Consider the following 15819-nt stretch of genomic DNA (forward strand, 5'->3'; position numbering starts at 1 on the left):
GATTCAGTAATTAACTGATAAATGGAAGATATGGCAGCATAAGCATGAAACTGCATAAAGCATTCAAAGCATATACCGAGTATGGTGAAAAAAAAAAAAAAAAAAACTTGAAATAAAAGAAGATAGCTTAAAAATCATATATACAATTTACTGCATCTGTTGCATATGCATACAACCACAAGAAAAAGTATACAAACTCCCAAAGAACCCAATGTCATCACATCCAAACTTTAACATACCTAGTCTTGATGAATAAAAGACTGTATTCACAAAAGCTTTATAAAGTCTGACTCTCGATATACAAGGAGTTATGAAAAATATAACATCACAATCAGGCAGATCTAAAAGAGTATGTATGTATCATTCTTGACTAGGCTTAGAGGTTGGAAATTTAGAATTCTTGAAAATGTCAATATATAAATAATTCAGACCAGAGTCATAGATAGCTGAACTTTGCAATGACATGAACCTCCACAAACTTGTAATCTATAGGAAGAGAACAGAAGGACTGAAGGAGGAGGCAAATTATTTCTAGCCCTCTATCATCTTTGAACAAGTATGAAATATTGCGGGGGAAAAAAAAATTAGATTGTAGAAACTATAAAGGAATAAGAAAATAAATAGAAAATAAAAAAGAAGGCAGAAATGAAACAAGTTGCAGTGTAAACCATGACTTATGACTAAAATCTTGTGAATCTTGTGTAACAGATGATCAAAAGCCTGGAGTAATCTAAGTTCATGTCTGTTTGGCAGAAAAACTTGACCTAGATAATTCATTTTCTAACTACAGATCTCATTTATAGAATTGAATCCATTTATTCTTCTAGGCCAAGATATGAAAGTAGATGTGTACTTGTGGAACATAGGAAAATTGGTCTACCGAAAGTTGATCCATGCATATTTCTACACAGAAAAAGCATAGCAAGTTTTATTGCAATTACACGGAAACATGATAACAAGTTCATTCATAAATGCAATAATTAACAACGAAAAGCATAAAACGGTAATTTTAAAAATTCCAAAATCTTCATGTTAATGAGCAAGAAAGAAATAAAGAAAGAGTTTTAAATGGTTAATCAATTCATGAATACAAAGTAGACCGAAACAAACTTCCAGGTCAGGTAAAGAGGTATGACTTACAAGTACTGTAAATTCGAAAGCTGGCCAAGCTGTCGAACCTGTTGACCATAAAGATTTGCATTGCCAAGATCACTGAGTCAACACAAACAGAAGCATTTTAGCCACTATACCCACATTGAAATTAAATAAATTTACAAAATAACAGGAAAGAATTGTTAAATTCCTAAAGCCAAGCAAAATGAGCTTACACTCTTGTAACACTGTTTTCCCTATTACAAGAAACGTGAAACTATGTGCAGGGATTGACAAGCGTGGCATCCCAACTCTGCAGGACATTGTTAGGATCGGCTAAGTTCGTCTTCAACGCATTCAAAGCATCACCTGTCTTACATAAAATCAGTTTAGATTCTAAGCCAATCCAAACAGCTTCAATTGGTGAATTAAATTCGGTAGCAAAGCAATCGAACAGACCAAGAGGAACAATTTAATTTGAAAATAATTGCTAAATTAATCACAAATTAACTACAGAAAAGAGAAAAAATCAAAAGGCCGAGAAACAAATAGACCTTCGGCATTTGCAGACGCTTTTCCCACCAAACCAAACAGCAGAATAAGCCACAGAAAAGAAGAAGCCGCAGAAATCACCGAGATCACTCGCTCCACCATTTCCATTCCTTTTTTTTTTTTTTTTTTTTTGGTTTTTTTTTTTTCTCACAACTCCAAAAGCTTTACTTCATAAACAAAAATATTCGCCAACAACGAACCACGTTGACCGACTATTTCCAATTCGAGCTCGTCAAAATCCAAACCATGCTTTTTTTTGGCGCCGTTGACCAAATCGAATTCAGGAATATAAAAACCTCTTAAGTCTCCATTTTCAGTTTCCTTTTTTCTTTTTTTTTTTTCCCCCTTTTCTTTCCCCCTTTTCCCTCCATTTTCCTCTCACTTTCCGGGAAAAATTTGTTTGGCGAGCGAGAAAATGCGGAAATGCACAAAAAAATAGAAAGAGAGAGAACTTGCTGCGAGTGTGAACAACATTAGCTTCGTGATTCCAGCTGTGGATATACTTTAAGCTTACTACCATAAAATCCCAAATGTTTTCAAAGTGGAGTTTCCAAGAAAGCCCCCAATGGAGTTCAACTACACTGGGATAACTTTCCACAGAACTTGCTGACACCTTCCATTGGCAAAAGGGTTTTGGTTCTTGAATACAATGCAAGTGTGGAGCTGATTTTGCAGGGCACAAATGTGTTGGCAGCAAGTGATAACCATCCTGTTCATTTACATGGATATAGCTTCTCTGTTGTTGGGTAGGGCTTTGGTATTTTCAACCCCAAGGAGGATCCTTCGTATAATCTCGTTGACCCACACGAGGAGATTACAGTTGAGAGTTCCAAAGAATGGCATTGATGATGATTACAGTTATATGATTGGTACATTGCCTTACAGAGCATCAGACCACATGGGGAATGAATATGGTGTTCCTACTGAAAGACAGCGATGGTCCAACAAGTGGGATTCTTCCACCGCCTCATGATTTATCCAAATGCTAAACTTCAACAGCATGTGTGTGTATATATATATAATCAGATTAAAATAAATTTACCTTGCATTTACTTCAAGATTCACCTTGCACTTTTTGAAGTAAATACTATTTTTTGTGGCTATTGGATCTGCTCAATTAAGCTATATCTTATCATTTTATGGAAATCAAATTATCATGAAATCCGATGGTCTTCACGAGTACTTAGTTATTCACCCTCTTACAGTCAACTCTAACTTGAATATTTGGGAATATTGGGCCAAAAAAATAAAATATTAGAAATTTTAACTTATTAAACTTTGCTTCTTACTTTTCTTATACAATTTGCCTATGTTTGATATTATGTTTGGATTCGAAAGTTGAAATGAAAAGAAATGATAAATTTAATGACAAAAGGAAAGGAAAATGAAATATTTATAATAATTATTTATTTGGATGGTTATTAATGGAAAGGAAAGAAAAGTAAAAAATAATTAATGTAGTCTATATTTTTACAAAAATATCCTAAATATAAAATATCTCAGTTAATTGGCTTTTAATTAGCAAGGATAATGTTGAAATATTTAAAATTTTCGTTAAAGTCTTTTTCATTTTTTTTTTCATTTTGTATCAAATTAAATTGAAAAGTTAGATAGTTAAAATAAATATAATTTATTCCGTTCTTTTCTTTCCTTATTATTTCATTTTCTCTCATTTTAACAATCCAAATAAAAGATTTAAATATTTTCCTTTTCTTTCCCTTCTATTTACTTAATCCAAATATTATATAAAGGGATGACATAGGTCTCTCTACATCATCCACTGTAACATTTTCTATATATATATATATATATATATATATATATATTTATTTATTTATTTTTGATAAATAATATTTCTATATATATTTATATTTAATTATATCCCACTTCTATTTCTAGATGATCATATATATATATATATATATATATCCATCTTTCATAATTTGCTTAAATTATATTGTCATCTTTCAAAACAATAATATATACTATTGCTGCATCCTTGAAAGTTTAAAAAAATAAATATTTCGTATTTCTATGCTTTTTCTTTTCCTTTTTTTTTTATTTTTTCCGTGACCAATACGCGATTTGAGCGTAAGATTGAAACACTCTAAAATGGATATTTTAATCATTTGTCAGTAATTTAAAATATATAAATCATAATAGTTTGTCAAAATTCTTTTACAAATATAATTAGTAATAAACTATTAACGCATAAATCTTTGATATATATTTTGGTAATTGTTTTTGATATCTCAGGCACTAATCATAGAAAATTAGATTCTATATAAATATATGTTATTTAATAATTCCTTTAGTGTTCCAGAAACTTCCATTTATTCTAATAGGAAATTAGAAAAAACAAATACTTCCACCAATGCTCGACGAAAATACTCAAATCCAAAGACAAATCATCAGGAAACAGCGTTTAAGATCATTAAAAACAAATAAAAAATCTATTTATTCAAGTGACTTGACTAATTTCTAGATACATATCTATGTATATATAAAAATGAGTTTCGATGGGTGCTTTTTTGGCCATTGCATGCCATGTTTGTTAAGCACATAATTTTCATGGTATCACTTAAACCCTATAAAAATTACAACACCGACCCCAAAAGTGTTTCAAACTGGACATGAGCAAAAATTAAAATGAAAAACAAATAGGAAAAGAAAGAAAATCATATACACAAAATAGGCCTCCAAGAGACTTTGTATGTATAATGATGACAGAATCATGGAGGGGGATTAATTATCTGGGACCAGACAACTCATCTGCAGGGATTTGTGAGCTGGAGTCAGCCACGATCCAACTAGAAGCTTGATGGTGGTTATGGTTATTATAGTCTTGGCGGAACATCTCCTCTTTCTGCCACTCCTCCCATCTTTCAGCTAAGCCATCACCTTCAAGCATTCTTACAACTTCTGACATCTTGGGCCGTTCCATTGGGGACCCTTGCGTGCACAGTAGAGCTACTTGGATCAGCTGCTCTACCTCATCGTCGATGTAATTTCCCTGTAGATCAGAATCAACCAGTGTTTCCAGCCTTCGATCTTTCAGGAGTCCTTTCACCTAAAACAAGAAGAAAATGTAGGGAAGTCATACCAGCTTCAACAGGATAACAAGAAATAGCTTCCTCAGTACAGTGCTACTGAGAAGAATTAATATGCAATCACAAAAGAACCACTTATTACTACATCAAAACCCCACAGGAGACGATATGGAATTGGGTTGAGTTTAGAAATTCAATATTCTACGAAAAAAATAAAGGTCGACAGTTTATCATCAATTACCAAAACAGGCACCAAACACAATGGACATCTGGTTCAGCTCAATTATATAAAGCTTAAACAGACCAACAGATGGATTTGTTTGCAAGGATCCTAAACCAGCACTGTTAATTCAGTCTTCTGCAGCTCTAGAACATGCATTAAAAATGATACATTTTGCAAAACACATTTTGACAAGAACACCATTATCATTAGCAGCAAATGAAACCTTACAGCTTAAATTATAGTTGATCCTACACTTTGATTTCAAGATCTATAAATATCTTTTTTCATAATTAAAATTAAATACAACTCAAAAGAAAAAGTAGTTGAACTTCTTGTCGAAAGTATGTATCTTTACAGTCAATATTGCTGTTGTTATGGAGCTATAGTGAATGTAGAGAGAAAAAAACAATATTCGGTTGAAGATTCTCTCAATATATGAGAGAATGAGTATAAACAATTTAAGAGGCAAAGAAAAAGTGGGCTATAAGAATAATGCCCCAAAAAAAGAAACATCATCTAAAATTCTTGCAGTGCAAAATTTTCCTCTAATCATGTTTCATTAGCACAATTTATTTTTTATTAAAAACCAAACAAGTTGCATCTGTAGTAATGGCTTTCCATATTAGAGGACCCCTTTTATTTTTCCTATTTAAGATGCAGTTTTGAGTATCACAATATACTAACACTTATTCTAGAGAAAACTGAAAGGTGCAATTTGACTTTCTCATGCCTGCTAAATGCACGTGGCCTACTAACAAAATCAACTATAGGAGTTTCCGTACAATTTACATTATTTCATGTGTATAAAGGTGGGAATTAAAAACCTATTAGTAAATATACTCTATAGTAGTAAAATCCCATTAGTGGCAGTTCCTCTTTCAACCTTTGTTATAATCATAATTGTAAATATTGACAAGAAAAGTTTGTTATAGTATTTACAATGAGTGTACTATTAAACAAATGTAAAAAACAAGACCTAAGGTAGACTAACCATAAAAATACTGAATGGAAAGTTAAATATTAGCATGGACAATTATTATGACTTCCCCATTGTTCAATACTATAATGTCAAAAATGTCCCTCCCTAATTACATTTCTGGAATGGCCATGGCCACTGGACAGTTAGGAATAGTTGGGCTCTATATATGCTCATGTAATGTTCTAACACAATTAAAAATTGAATTCTATCATTAGACAAAGGACAGTAGAGATTAATAAACTGACAGGAAAACCTCAAGTGCAGATAAAATATAGAAAAGGCTATCCTTTGGCAATTGCAAGCAAAGTTTTCTTCTGTCAATTTTGTTGATCTCCATATTAGTTGTCCTATAAAGAATTGATTTTGTAATTATAAGGTCTTAACTAGAGCCTTCTAAAATTAGAGCATCCACACTGTAAACTGTCCCTCATATTTAATATGATCCAAATGAACTAATGCCATGAAATATTGTTTAGCTTAAAATAATGTAATCTGAAATCAAAATTTATGAGAGGAAGACAGTGAATGCATACCCAATCAAGTAACATGACATCGTCATCATTTGCAAGCCGAGCTAGATCAAAAGCCCTTTGTCCAGTGATGAGTTCAAGAAGCATAACCCCATATCCAAAAACATCAGTTTTTTCTGAAGATTTTCCAGTTGAGAGGTATTCTGGTGCTATATGTCCAATTGTGCCACGTACAGCAGTGGTAACATGAGTATCTTTATAATCCATGAGTTTAGCCAACCCAAAATCTCCTACAACCGCCTCAAATTCTTCATCTAATAATATATTTGCAGCTTTCACATCACGGTGAATAATCTTAGGATCACAATGATCATGTAAATATGCAAGCCCCCTTGCAGAACCCAACGCAATGCGTTGCCGTATTTGCCAATCAAGTGGTGACTGGGATTCAGGACGCTCTACAATCAAGCATACATAAAATTTTAAGAGAAAATGAGAGAACACATTTTAAGCAAGATAGGCCACATAGGATTCAACGTTTGATATTTGCAAGTTTGATATTTTGAACTTTGTAATACATGGCCACCATAAAGACACAATGTCACACATATCAGTAAAAGAAACATATGGCAGTTTAAGTAAACCAGGTTGTTTCTGAGAAATTAAAATAATCTGTGATTGTTAAAATCAAATGACAATACCTCTCAAACATGATGCTACACTTCCATTAGCCATATAAGGGTAGACAAGTAACCGTTCAGTAGGTGTCATGCAAAATCCACGTAGTCGAAGTAGATTACGATGCACAGCCATACTGATCATTTCTACCTCCGTCTGAAACTGCAGCTCCCCACCCTGAGTACGCTCCTCTTTCAGTCTTTTTACAGCCACTAGAGAACCATCAGCCAAGCGTCCTTTATAAACCTTACCAAATCCACCTCTACCTAGGATATTTTTATTGCTAAAACTATCTGTTGCAACTTGTAGCTCACGGAGAGAAAATCTTTTGAGCTGTCCCAGATGAACTTCTGGATCCTCCTCAGCTGCAAAGAAGGTAGATGAGTTAGACACATCGTATACATGAAACTATAATAGAAGTAGACACTTTTTTTAATTGACCAACCAGGAACATCAAAGAAATGATCCTGCGGTTTCCGCCGTCGCCACCAAGCAAGTGCAATTGCAGGAGCAGCAAAAAGCAGAGCAGCACCAGCAGCAACTCCTCCAGCAATGGCTCCAGTTGCACTATTCCCTAAAATAGTTTGCGATTTTAAACAGATAAATTATACATGTCATAAGAGCACAGATCCAAGGGAAATTGTTCACTACAATGTATGGTGCTGGCCTGATATACATAGTTGCACTTCCTAATAGCATATGTTTTTAGGATCATTGGTAACTTAACATGGTATTTTATCTTAGTAATTTCAGTCTTGTGTGCCAATCCTATTTTATATGCCCATATTTCTAGGCATTTATTGCTTTGCATGTATAAGGCTTGGTCTTCTTGTTGGATGAACCTATACACGAGGGGAGTGTTACTTATAAAATGAGTTTTGTTGAAATGATTACATATAGTTGGATCCATTCTAAAAAACTTAAGCTCCAGTTAACAAATAATATTAGCAGTTCAATGCTCCAAGTATAGTTTCTCTCTCTTTTCTTTCTCTTCTGCCTCAATCCTCTATAATGTGTAAGCACAAGAAAACTGCTAAGAAAGATTATAATCTTTTGGAAGAATTGAACGCAAGGGGTGAGTCGCATTCAGCACATTTATGATCTAAAATAGTCTTCATTCTTTTTATCATTATTAAACAGTAAACTAGGTCAAGATGTAAGGTGCAGGTGCTCCATGAGCTTCTTGGGAGTATCATCCAATTATCACACCTATATGTTCTTTTTCAAATCCAAATCTGGAAAAACAAGAAGGTGTTCAAAACTAAATCTACCACAAGGTGCATCATCGTAGACCGGCAAACTAAAGGAGGAATAAAGTAAAATGCAGTATAGAAGCTTCTTCATGTTTTTGCTAACCAAGAAAGATTCATGGACAGGAAAACATATCTACTAGATGAGAAAGTATCAAAGATGTGCAAAGAAATTCCAATTGTCATTCAAGGCATAACTGATATAATGAACTCTCAGGTCAATTTTGAGTTATTAGTATTTACAAAATAAGCAGCGACCATCTTAAGGAAATGCTGATATGGGATTAATAGGATGGTGAAACTTGACATTTATTTCATTACTTATTAGCTATGGGGAAAAAAAAATCCAAATGAAATTAGTGACATAATAATACAATAAACTTGTCAATCAATATAAATATTTACTGACCACCTGAAGGAGCTGATGGTGTGGGAGTAATAGGAGGGGGTGGTGTATCTGGAAGTGGTTTCAGTTTGTTATTAGTAAAACTGCAAGAAAGCAACTAGCCATCAGCACAGCATTTTACTAGGTCCACATGGACAATAGTTACAGAAAGTTGAATTAAAAGAAATGCTTCAAGTGAACCTGATGGGAGTGAATAATTGAAAAGAACCATTGATTGGAATATCTCCTGTCAGTAAGTTGTTGGAAAGATCCCTGCATTCACATAGAATGTTGTATTGTTGCACTATGTGATCCAAGGGAAAAATTGACATAAATTAAAATCTTTTACTTATGAGACAATTAAGAATGAAAACTTACAGGACTTGCAGTGATGTAACCGTGGTTAAAGACATGGGAATGTTTCCAGACAAACTATTGTTGTTCAGACGGCTGTTTCACAGAATATGAAATATTAATTTCCACATGATCAATAACAATGCTTTCATGATTATTGGACATGTAATTCTTAAATAATTAACAAATATAACACATAAAAAAATCAAAGAAAAAATACAGGTATTGATTAGACATAGTAAAACCATTTCAGAAATCCAACAGTTCTTACACAGTAAATAATTTTGGTTATGGACAGCTTTGAAGAACATATTAACATTTTCAACTTCCATTCTCCTGATAAATGTAATAGTGCATATAAAAAAACATATATAAAGTTCTCTCAATTAACCACATTGTGTCACTCAGATACCATGAGGTTGTAAGTTTTAACTATTTCAATTCTCAAATACTAATTCTCTTAGATACTCCTCCACAAATGTTTCAGACCTCATCACAATATTCAGCCTTAGCAGATTACTTATTAATTAAGAAAATTTCTTATGCTATTCTAACATATCCAGCCACGCATTTAAGCTTGAAGAATATTTCGTTAAAAGCATAAGAAGATGAATTTTACAAATACAATTATGTTACAACTGAAGAATATTTGTCAGAAAAATGATGTTGAAATCTTCATTTAGCCTAAAGTACACACGTCAATACAACTGGACCGTGGTACCGGCTGAAATCCTTCCTGGATCCCTGGCAGAAAAGCCAGAAAAATTTTCTTGGTTCCAACATCACTTGAAAAAAGAAATGAAATGAAACCCATAAGACCAAATACTTACAAATCAATGATGGAAGTAATTACCTCACTTAATGCACTTAAAAGTTTTTCTATAAACAGTTAATAAAGCTATGGTTATTTTTGTTACTATTATTTATTTCTTTAAATGATTGATTACATGCAAACTAACTGAATTCAGATAAAAAAACATGATAATCCATAGAATTTCTACTAGTATATTGCCTGGCTTATCTATGTATCTATATCTATCTTTTCGCATCTTTTTAGCCAATTCCCCATATCCTAAGTCTTTTGGATGTGCCCATACTTATTATCCACATTAAGTATGAGCAACATATGTCAGAAAACAAAATTTGATATTATCTAGGAAATGAATTTATCTGTTATGTGTATTCTTGTCGCATTATATCCTTGTTCCAACATTATTGTACTGGCATAAACCCATGGTTTATATTTGTATATAAATTTACTATATAGATACGAAGTCACCATTTGTTTTAAAGTTAATTAATTGCTTCTCTTGTAGCCTTGTAGTTATGAAATTCATCAATTCATTCCCCTATTTTCTGAGTACAATTAGTTTCAAATGATAAACTTAGACTGTTGAACCAAAAGGTAAAAGAACCAACCGATAAATTTTCAAACCAATAGTAGCTTCCTGTAATTATGACAAACATAAAGGATAGTCAACCATATTTTTTCAATTTCATATTGCACACGTCTATTACTCACTACCTTTCTCATATTTTTCCTCATCCATTTTAACATCGAGTGCTTAAATCTTAACAATATTTACTATACCGCAACTTTGCTTGAGAATGGCCCAACCTTAGGAAACAGTCATAGCACAGTTGGTTTAACAGGTACTACAGAGTTTTCCTTTATCATAGAGGGTTATAATAAAAAAATTATACACATGTAGTGTTGCACATCATCCACCTTACTCTAATTTTACTGTTAAAATTCTCCTCAACAACCACATTTTCAAAGATAATAAGGCTGAAACAAACTTATAAAAGCAGTGTTTTAAAAGGATGTAAAGTTTCATACGGTTATTATTTCAGAATCTCTCAAGCATTTAAATCACAGAATTTCCTGTAAGAAGCACCATTCCATTTTATTTTTGATTAGGAACAAGATGTTCGAACCGACCATAGCATAAAAATTGCAAAGCAAAATAAAAACTGCATAAGTTGCCACAACTAATGAATCAAGGTGAAGGATGAGTGTTCATACAGGAAACGTAATTTTTGAAGGTTGCCCAATGTCGTTGGAATGGAACCACTTAAATTGTTCAAGTAAAGATCCAAGCTCACCAAGTTTGTCAAATTTCCTAGCTCTTCCGGGATAGTTCCACTTATATTATTACTATAAAGCTCCCTGTCAAGAAAAGTCGATTCAGTAATTAACAGATAAATGGAAGATATGACAGCATAAGCATGAAACTGCATAAAGCATTCAAAGCATATACTGAGTACGGCGAAAAGAAAGAACTTGAAACAAAAGAAGATAGCATAAAAATCATTTATGCAATTTACTGCATCTGTTGCATATGCATACAACCACAAGAAAAAGTATATAAACTCCCACAGAACCAAATGTCATTACATCCAAACTTTAACATACCTAGTCTTGATGAATAAGAGACTGTATTCAAAAAAGCTTTATAAAGTCTCACTCTAGATATACAAGGAGTTATGAAAAATATAACATCACACTTAGGCAGATCTAAAAGAGTATGTACGTATCATTCTTGACTATGCTTAGAGGTTGGAAATTTAGAATTCTTGAAAATGTCAATATACAAATAATTCAGACCAGAGTCATGGATAGCTGAACTTTGCAATGACATGAACCTCCACAAACTTGTAATCTATAGGAAGAGAACAAAAGGATGAGGTAAATTATTTCTAGCCTTCTATCATCTTTGAACAAGTATCTAATATTGCCGCCCCGGGGGGGGGGGGGGGGTGTGGCACAGGGGTTTGGGGGGTGTGGTGGAGGGGGGAAACTATAAAGGAATAAGAAAAAAAAGTAAAAAATAAAAAGAGGGCAGAATTGATACAAGTTGCAGTGTAAACCATGACTTATGACTAAAATCTTGTGAATCTTGTGTAAGAGATGATCGAAAGCCTGGAGTAATCTAAGTTCATGTCTGTTTGGCAGAAAAACTTGACCTAGATAATTCATTTTCTAACTAGATATCTCATTTATAGCATTGAATCCATTTATTCTTCTAGGCCAAGATATGAAAGTAGATGTGTACTTGTGGAACATAGGAGAATTGGTCTACCAAAAGTTGATCCATGCATATTTCTACACAGAAAAAGCATAGAAAGTTTTATTGAAATTACACGGTAACACGATAACAAGTTCATTCATAAATGCAATAATTAACAACGACAAGCATAAAATGGTAATTTTAAAAATTCCAAAATCTTCATGTTAATGAGCAAGAAAGAAATAAAGAAAAGAGTTTTAAAGCTAATCAATTCAAGTATACAGAGTAGACTGAAACAAACTTCCAAGTCAGGTAAAGAAGTATGACTTACAAGTACTGTAAATTCAAAAGCTGGCCAAGCTGTGAAACCAGTTGACCAGAAAGATTTGCATTGCCAAGATCACTGAGTCAACACAAACAGAAGCATTTTAGCACTATACCCACATTGAAATTAAATGAACTTACAAAGTAACAGAGAGAATTGATAAATTCCTAAAAGCCAAGCAAAATGAGCTTACACTCTTGTAACACTGTTTTCGCTATTACAAGTAACGTGAAACCATGTGCAGGGATTGACGAGCGTGGCATCCCAACTCTGCAGGACATTGTTAGGATCGGCTAAGTTCGTCTTCAACGCATTCAAAGCATCACCTGTCTTAGATAAAATCAGTTTAGATTCTAAGCCAATCCAAACAGCTTCAATTGGTGAATTAAATTCAGCAGCAAAGCAATCAAACAGAGCAAGAGGAACAATTTAATTTGAAAATAATTGCTAAATTAATCACAAATTAACTACAGAAAAGAGAAAAAATCAAAAAGGCAGAGAAAAAAAAAAAAAAAAAGACCTTCGGCATTTGCAGACGCTTTTCCCACCAAACCAAACAGCAGAATAAGCCACAGAAAAGAAGAAGCCGCAGAAATCACCGAGATCACTCGCTCCGTCATTTCCATTCCTTTTTTTTTTTTTTTTTTCCCTCACAACTCCAAAACCATTACTTCATAAACAAAAATATTCCCCAACTACGAACCACGTTGACCGACTAATTCCAATTCGAGCTCGTCAAATTCCAAACCATGCTCTTTTTTGGCGCCGTTGACCGAATCGAATTCAGGAAAATAAAAATCTCTTAAGTCTCAATTTTCCGTTTCTCTCTCTTTTTTTTTTTTTTCCCCCTTTTCCCTCAACTGTCCTCTCACTTTCCGGGAAAATTTTGTTTGGCGAGCGAGAAAAAGCAGAAATGCACAAAAAAATAGAAAGAGAGAGAGCTTTTCAAGCTCTGTGTGTCGTCTGGAGCGAAGCTGTTTGCGAAGTCGTTGATGTTCGAGTTTGTCAGTCTGGTTTCTTAGTCAAAGTAGCAGCCCCCTTGTAAGAATTTTCCTACTCCATTTTTCAAAAGTATAGAAATTAATTTAATTTTGAAAAACCCAAAAAGAAAAAAAAAAAAAACAAACAAACAAAAATCATGTATTTTGTAAAAGCAATTTATGAAAGTTGGATTAATTACCAAAGAAAAACTATCAAAGTTAAATTAGTTAGCAAAAAAAAATAATAATAAAAAAAATGAACATTATAGTTTCTTATAAACCAAAAAAATGTATCTTTTGAGGAGAGCAGAGTGCTAAAATGGCCAAATGGTCCATGCACTTTTCTTTTTTTAGCAATGTGCCACACTGTTTTGTGAAAATATCAAATAGATCCATCTATCACAAATTTTGTTAATTTTTTACCAATTGTTATCACCTAAATCTTACACTATCAATACTTTTAAAAAAAAAAAAAAAGTCCAAATACTAAAAAATAATATATATTTTCAATTTTTGTTATTGGGTTGCTATTAATTTTTTTATCTAAAAAGAAGAGGAAATGGTATACTTCAAATAATGTCTAAAAAGGTTACACCCAGATATCATATAATGCTCTTAAGTCAAATTGTAGCAACGAAAAAAAAAAAAAAGACTTTGGAGATAAATTTATCAAAAATTTATGACATTTTTTGTTTTTTAAAAGTAGAAGGATAACATCCCTTTAAAAAAAATAATTAAAAAAAATACAAACACCATTTTGATTTTTTTTATTTTTTTTTAAGTACAGGGGCATTTTTGCAATTAAGCGAATAAAATTGAAAACCGTGTAAGGAAACTTTGTGAGTGGAAAACAGAAAGGTAAGAAGAGAGAGGGAAAGCAGAAAACCGGGTCAAAGACGAACGCACGCATGCAGGTTCTGAGGCCCCAACCGAATCGGGACCCGAAGGAAGCTGGTAGCCTTTAAGCTTTTCTTTGACATCAAATCAAATCAAATAATAATATAAGCATTTAGTATTATATGTCAGTGTTTTGTGACACTATAACACTGTTGGTCAACTATCAGCGTTTGAATTTCTTATTATTTCAAACAAATAATATTATATAATTTTATTCTACTTAGCGACATAGTCAAAAATGACTATCAGCTTTCACCCGTACATGTTTATCTCAATATAAAATATTTATATATATAAATATATATGGAGAGGATTTTTTATACCAAAACTTTTAACTAATGTTTATGATAAATTATTATGGGTATAAAAATGGTTTCCATATATATATATATATATAAATTAGGTTGATCCGTACGAAAATTGTAGTATTAGTGATAATTTTTTATAGTATTAACGATAATTTTTGAGAAAATCATCATCAATATTATGAAAAACTATCACTAATACTGTGGTCTGCATGAAACCGTCCGCATCATAGACGGATTGTATATATATATATATATATATGTATGTATATATATATATTGATATTGTAAGTGGAGATCAATTTCAAATTTTCTAAACCACTTGGTTTTTTTTTTTTTTTTATAGAAAAAGTGAAAGAAAAGCTTTAGCCAAGTTTAATTTTTTAATTTTTTAATTTATTTTGTTTGGTACCAGCACCACTATCTATATTTATTATGTTGAATTCGAATCTATCGAAAGCAAAAAATGTTTGGGGCATAACAAAATATATATATATATATATTTTTTTTGTTTATTTTTCATACATAATAATGACTCTAGATGTATTTTTGTGTGGGTAATGTTCAATTGGCGAATTTCAAAATATGTTATGGTTGTTGTTTACTTAGGTTGGAGATGGAAGAAATTTTATCTTCTCACCATTAATATTTTTCTTTTAAAAAATAGAAGTAGAGGATTTAATTTTTTTAATATATATCTCAAATGTTAAATAAACAAAGCAACAAGCATACAATGCAATAATGCATGAAGTTTAGTAGAGGATTCAAACCCCTATTGTCACGTATTTTGTGTTTTGCCCTTTCAAACCAAAATTTATTTATTTTTATCTTGTCACGTCTATGTAATTAAATACTTTGACAAATAAATTGACGAAATTAGCAATAAACCTTTTGTTCTTTCACAACTCAATTTATAAATTTTAAGTTATATTATAAGATAAATTAAGCAAGGTGCCTTCTAAACTTTTAGCTACTTATAAATAATTTTTTTTTAAAAATTTTTAGTAAAATTAAAGCAGTACATTGATAACATTGATATTTAAATTAACTTAGCCAATCTATGATACACCCTATTGGTTTTACTGCCAATCGATGTTACACCTTATTGGCTTTAGATTTTTTTTTTTTTTTTTTTTGGGCACAAACAAAATCCATATGGAAGAAAACAAATGCCTAATTCCAATTCACCAAAAGACGTAACCAAATTTACAGCTTCTTTTGAATCGCTTTCAATAATATTTACTATAAATCCTTTATTAATATCCAAT

At 32.2% G+C, this 15819-nt stretch overlaps 1 protein-coding gene and 1 pseudogene across 2 annotated transcripts; both read right to left on the minus strand.

Moving 5' to 3' along the window:
• Positions 1-2: 2 nt before the first annotated feature.
• On the minus strand, positions 3-2715 carry LOC132799293 (BRASSINOSTEROID INSENSITIVE 1-associated receptor kinase 1-like; annotated as a pseudogene).
• Positions 2716-4078: 1363 nt separating this feature from the next.
• Positions 4079-13428, minus strand: LOC107427529 (BRASSINOSTEROID INSENSITIVE 1-associated receptor kinase 1). 2 transcript variants are annotated; one of them, XM_016037908.4, is made up of 11 exons: positions 12890-13428; positions 12563-12695; positions 12376-12447; positions 11060-11203; positions 9058-9129; positions 8881-8952; positions 8707-8783; positions 7490-7618; positions 7068-7409; positions 6430-6824; positions 4079-4714 (listed from the first exon to the last, which is right to left on the minus strand). In XM_016037908.4, the coding sequence occupies exons 1-11, from the start codon at positions 12993-12995 to the stop codon at positions 4394-4396; spliced, it is 1863 nt and encodes a 620-aa protein (XP_015893394.3). In that variant the 5' UTR covers positions 12996-13428; the 3' UTR covers positions 4079-4393. The 2 variants fall into 2 exon arrangements, with proteins under 2 accessions (XP_015893394.3, XP_048337168.2); XM_048481211.2 differs by having other exon boundaries at positions 8704-8783.
• Between the last annotated feature and the right edge of the window lie 2391 nt (positions 13429-15819).

Source organism: Ziziphus jujuba, chromosome 9, assembly GCF_031755915.1.
Source record: "Ziziphus jujuba cultivar Dongzao chromosome 9, ASM3175591v1".
Classification (NCBI taxonomy): domain Eukaryota; kingdom Viridiplantae; phylum Streptophyta; class Magnoliopsida; order Rosales; family Rhamnaceae; genus Ziziphus; species Ziziphus jujuba.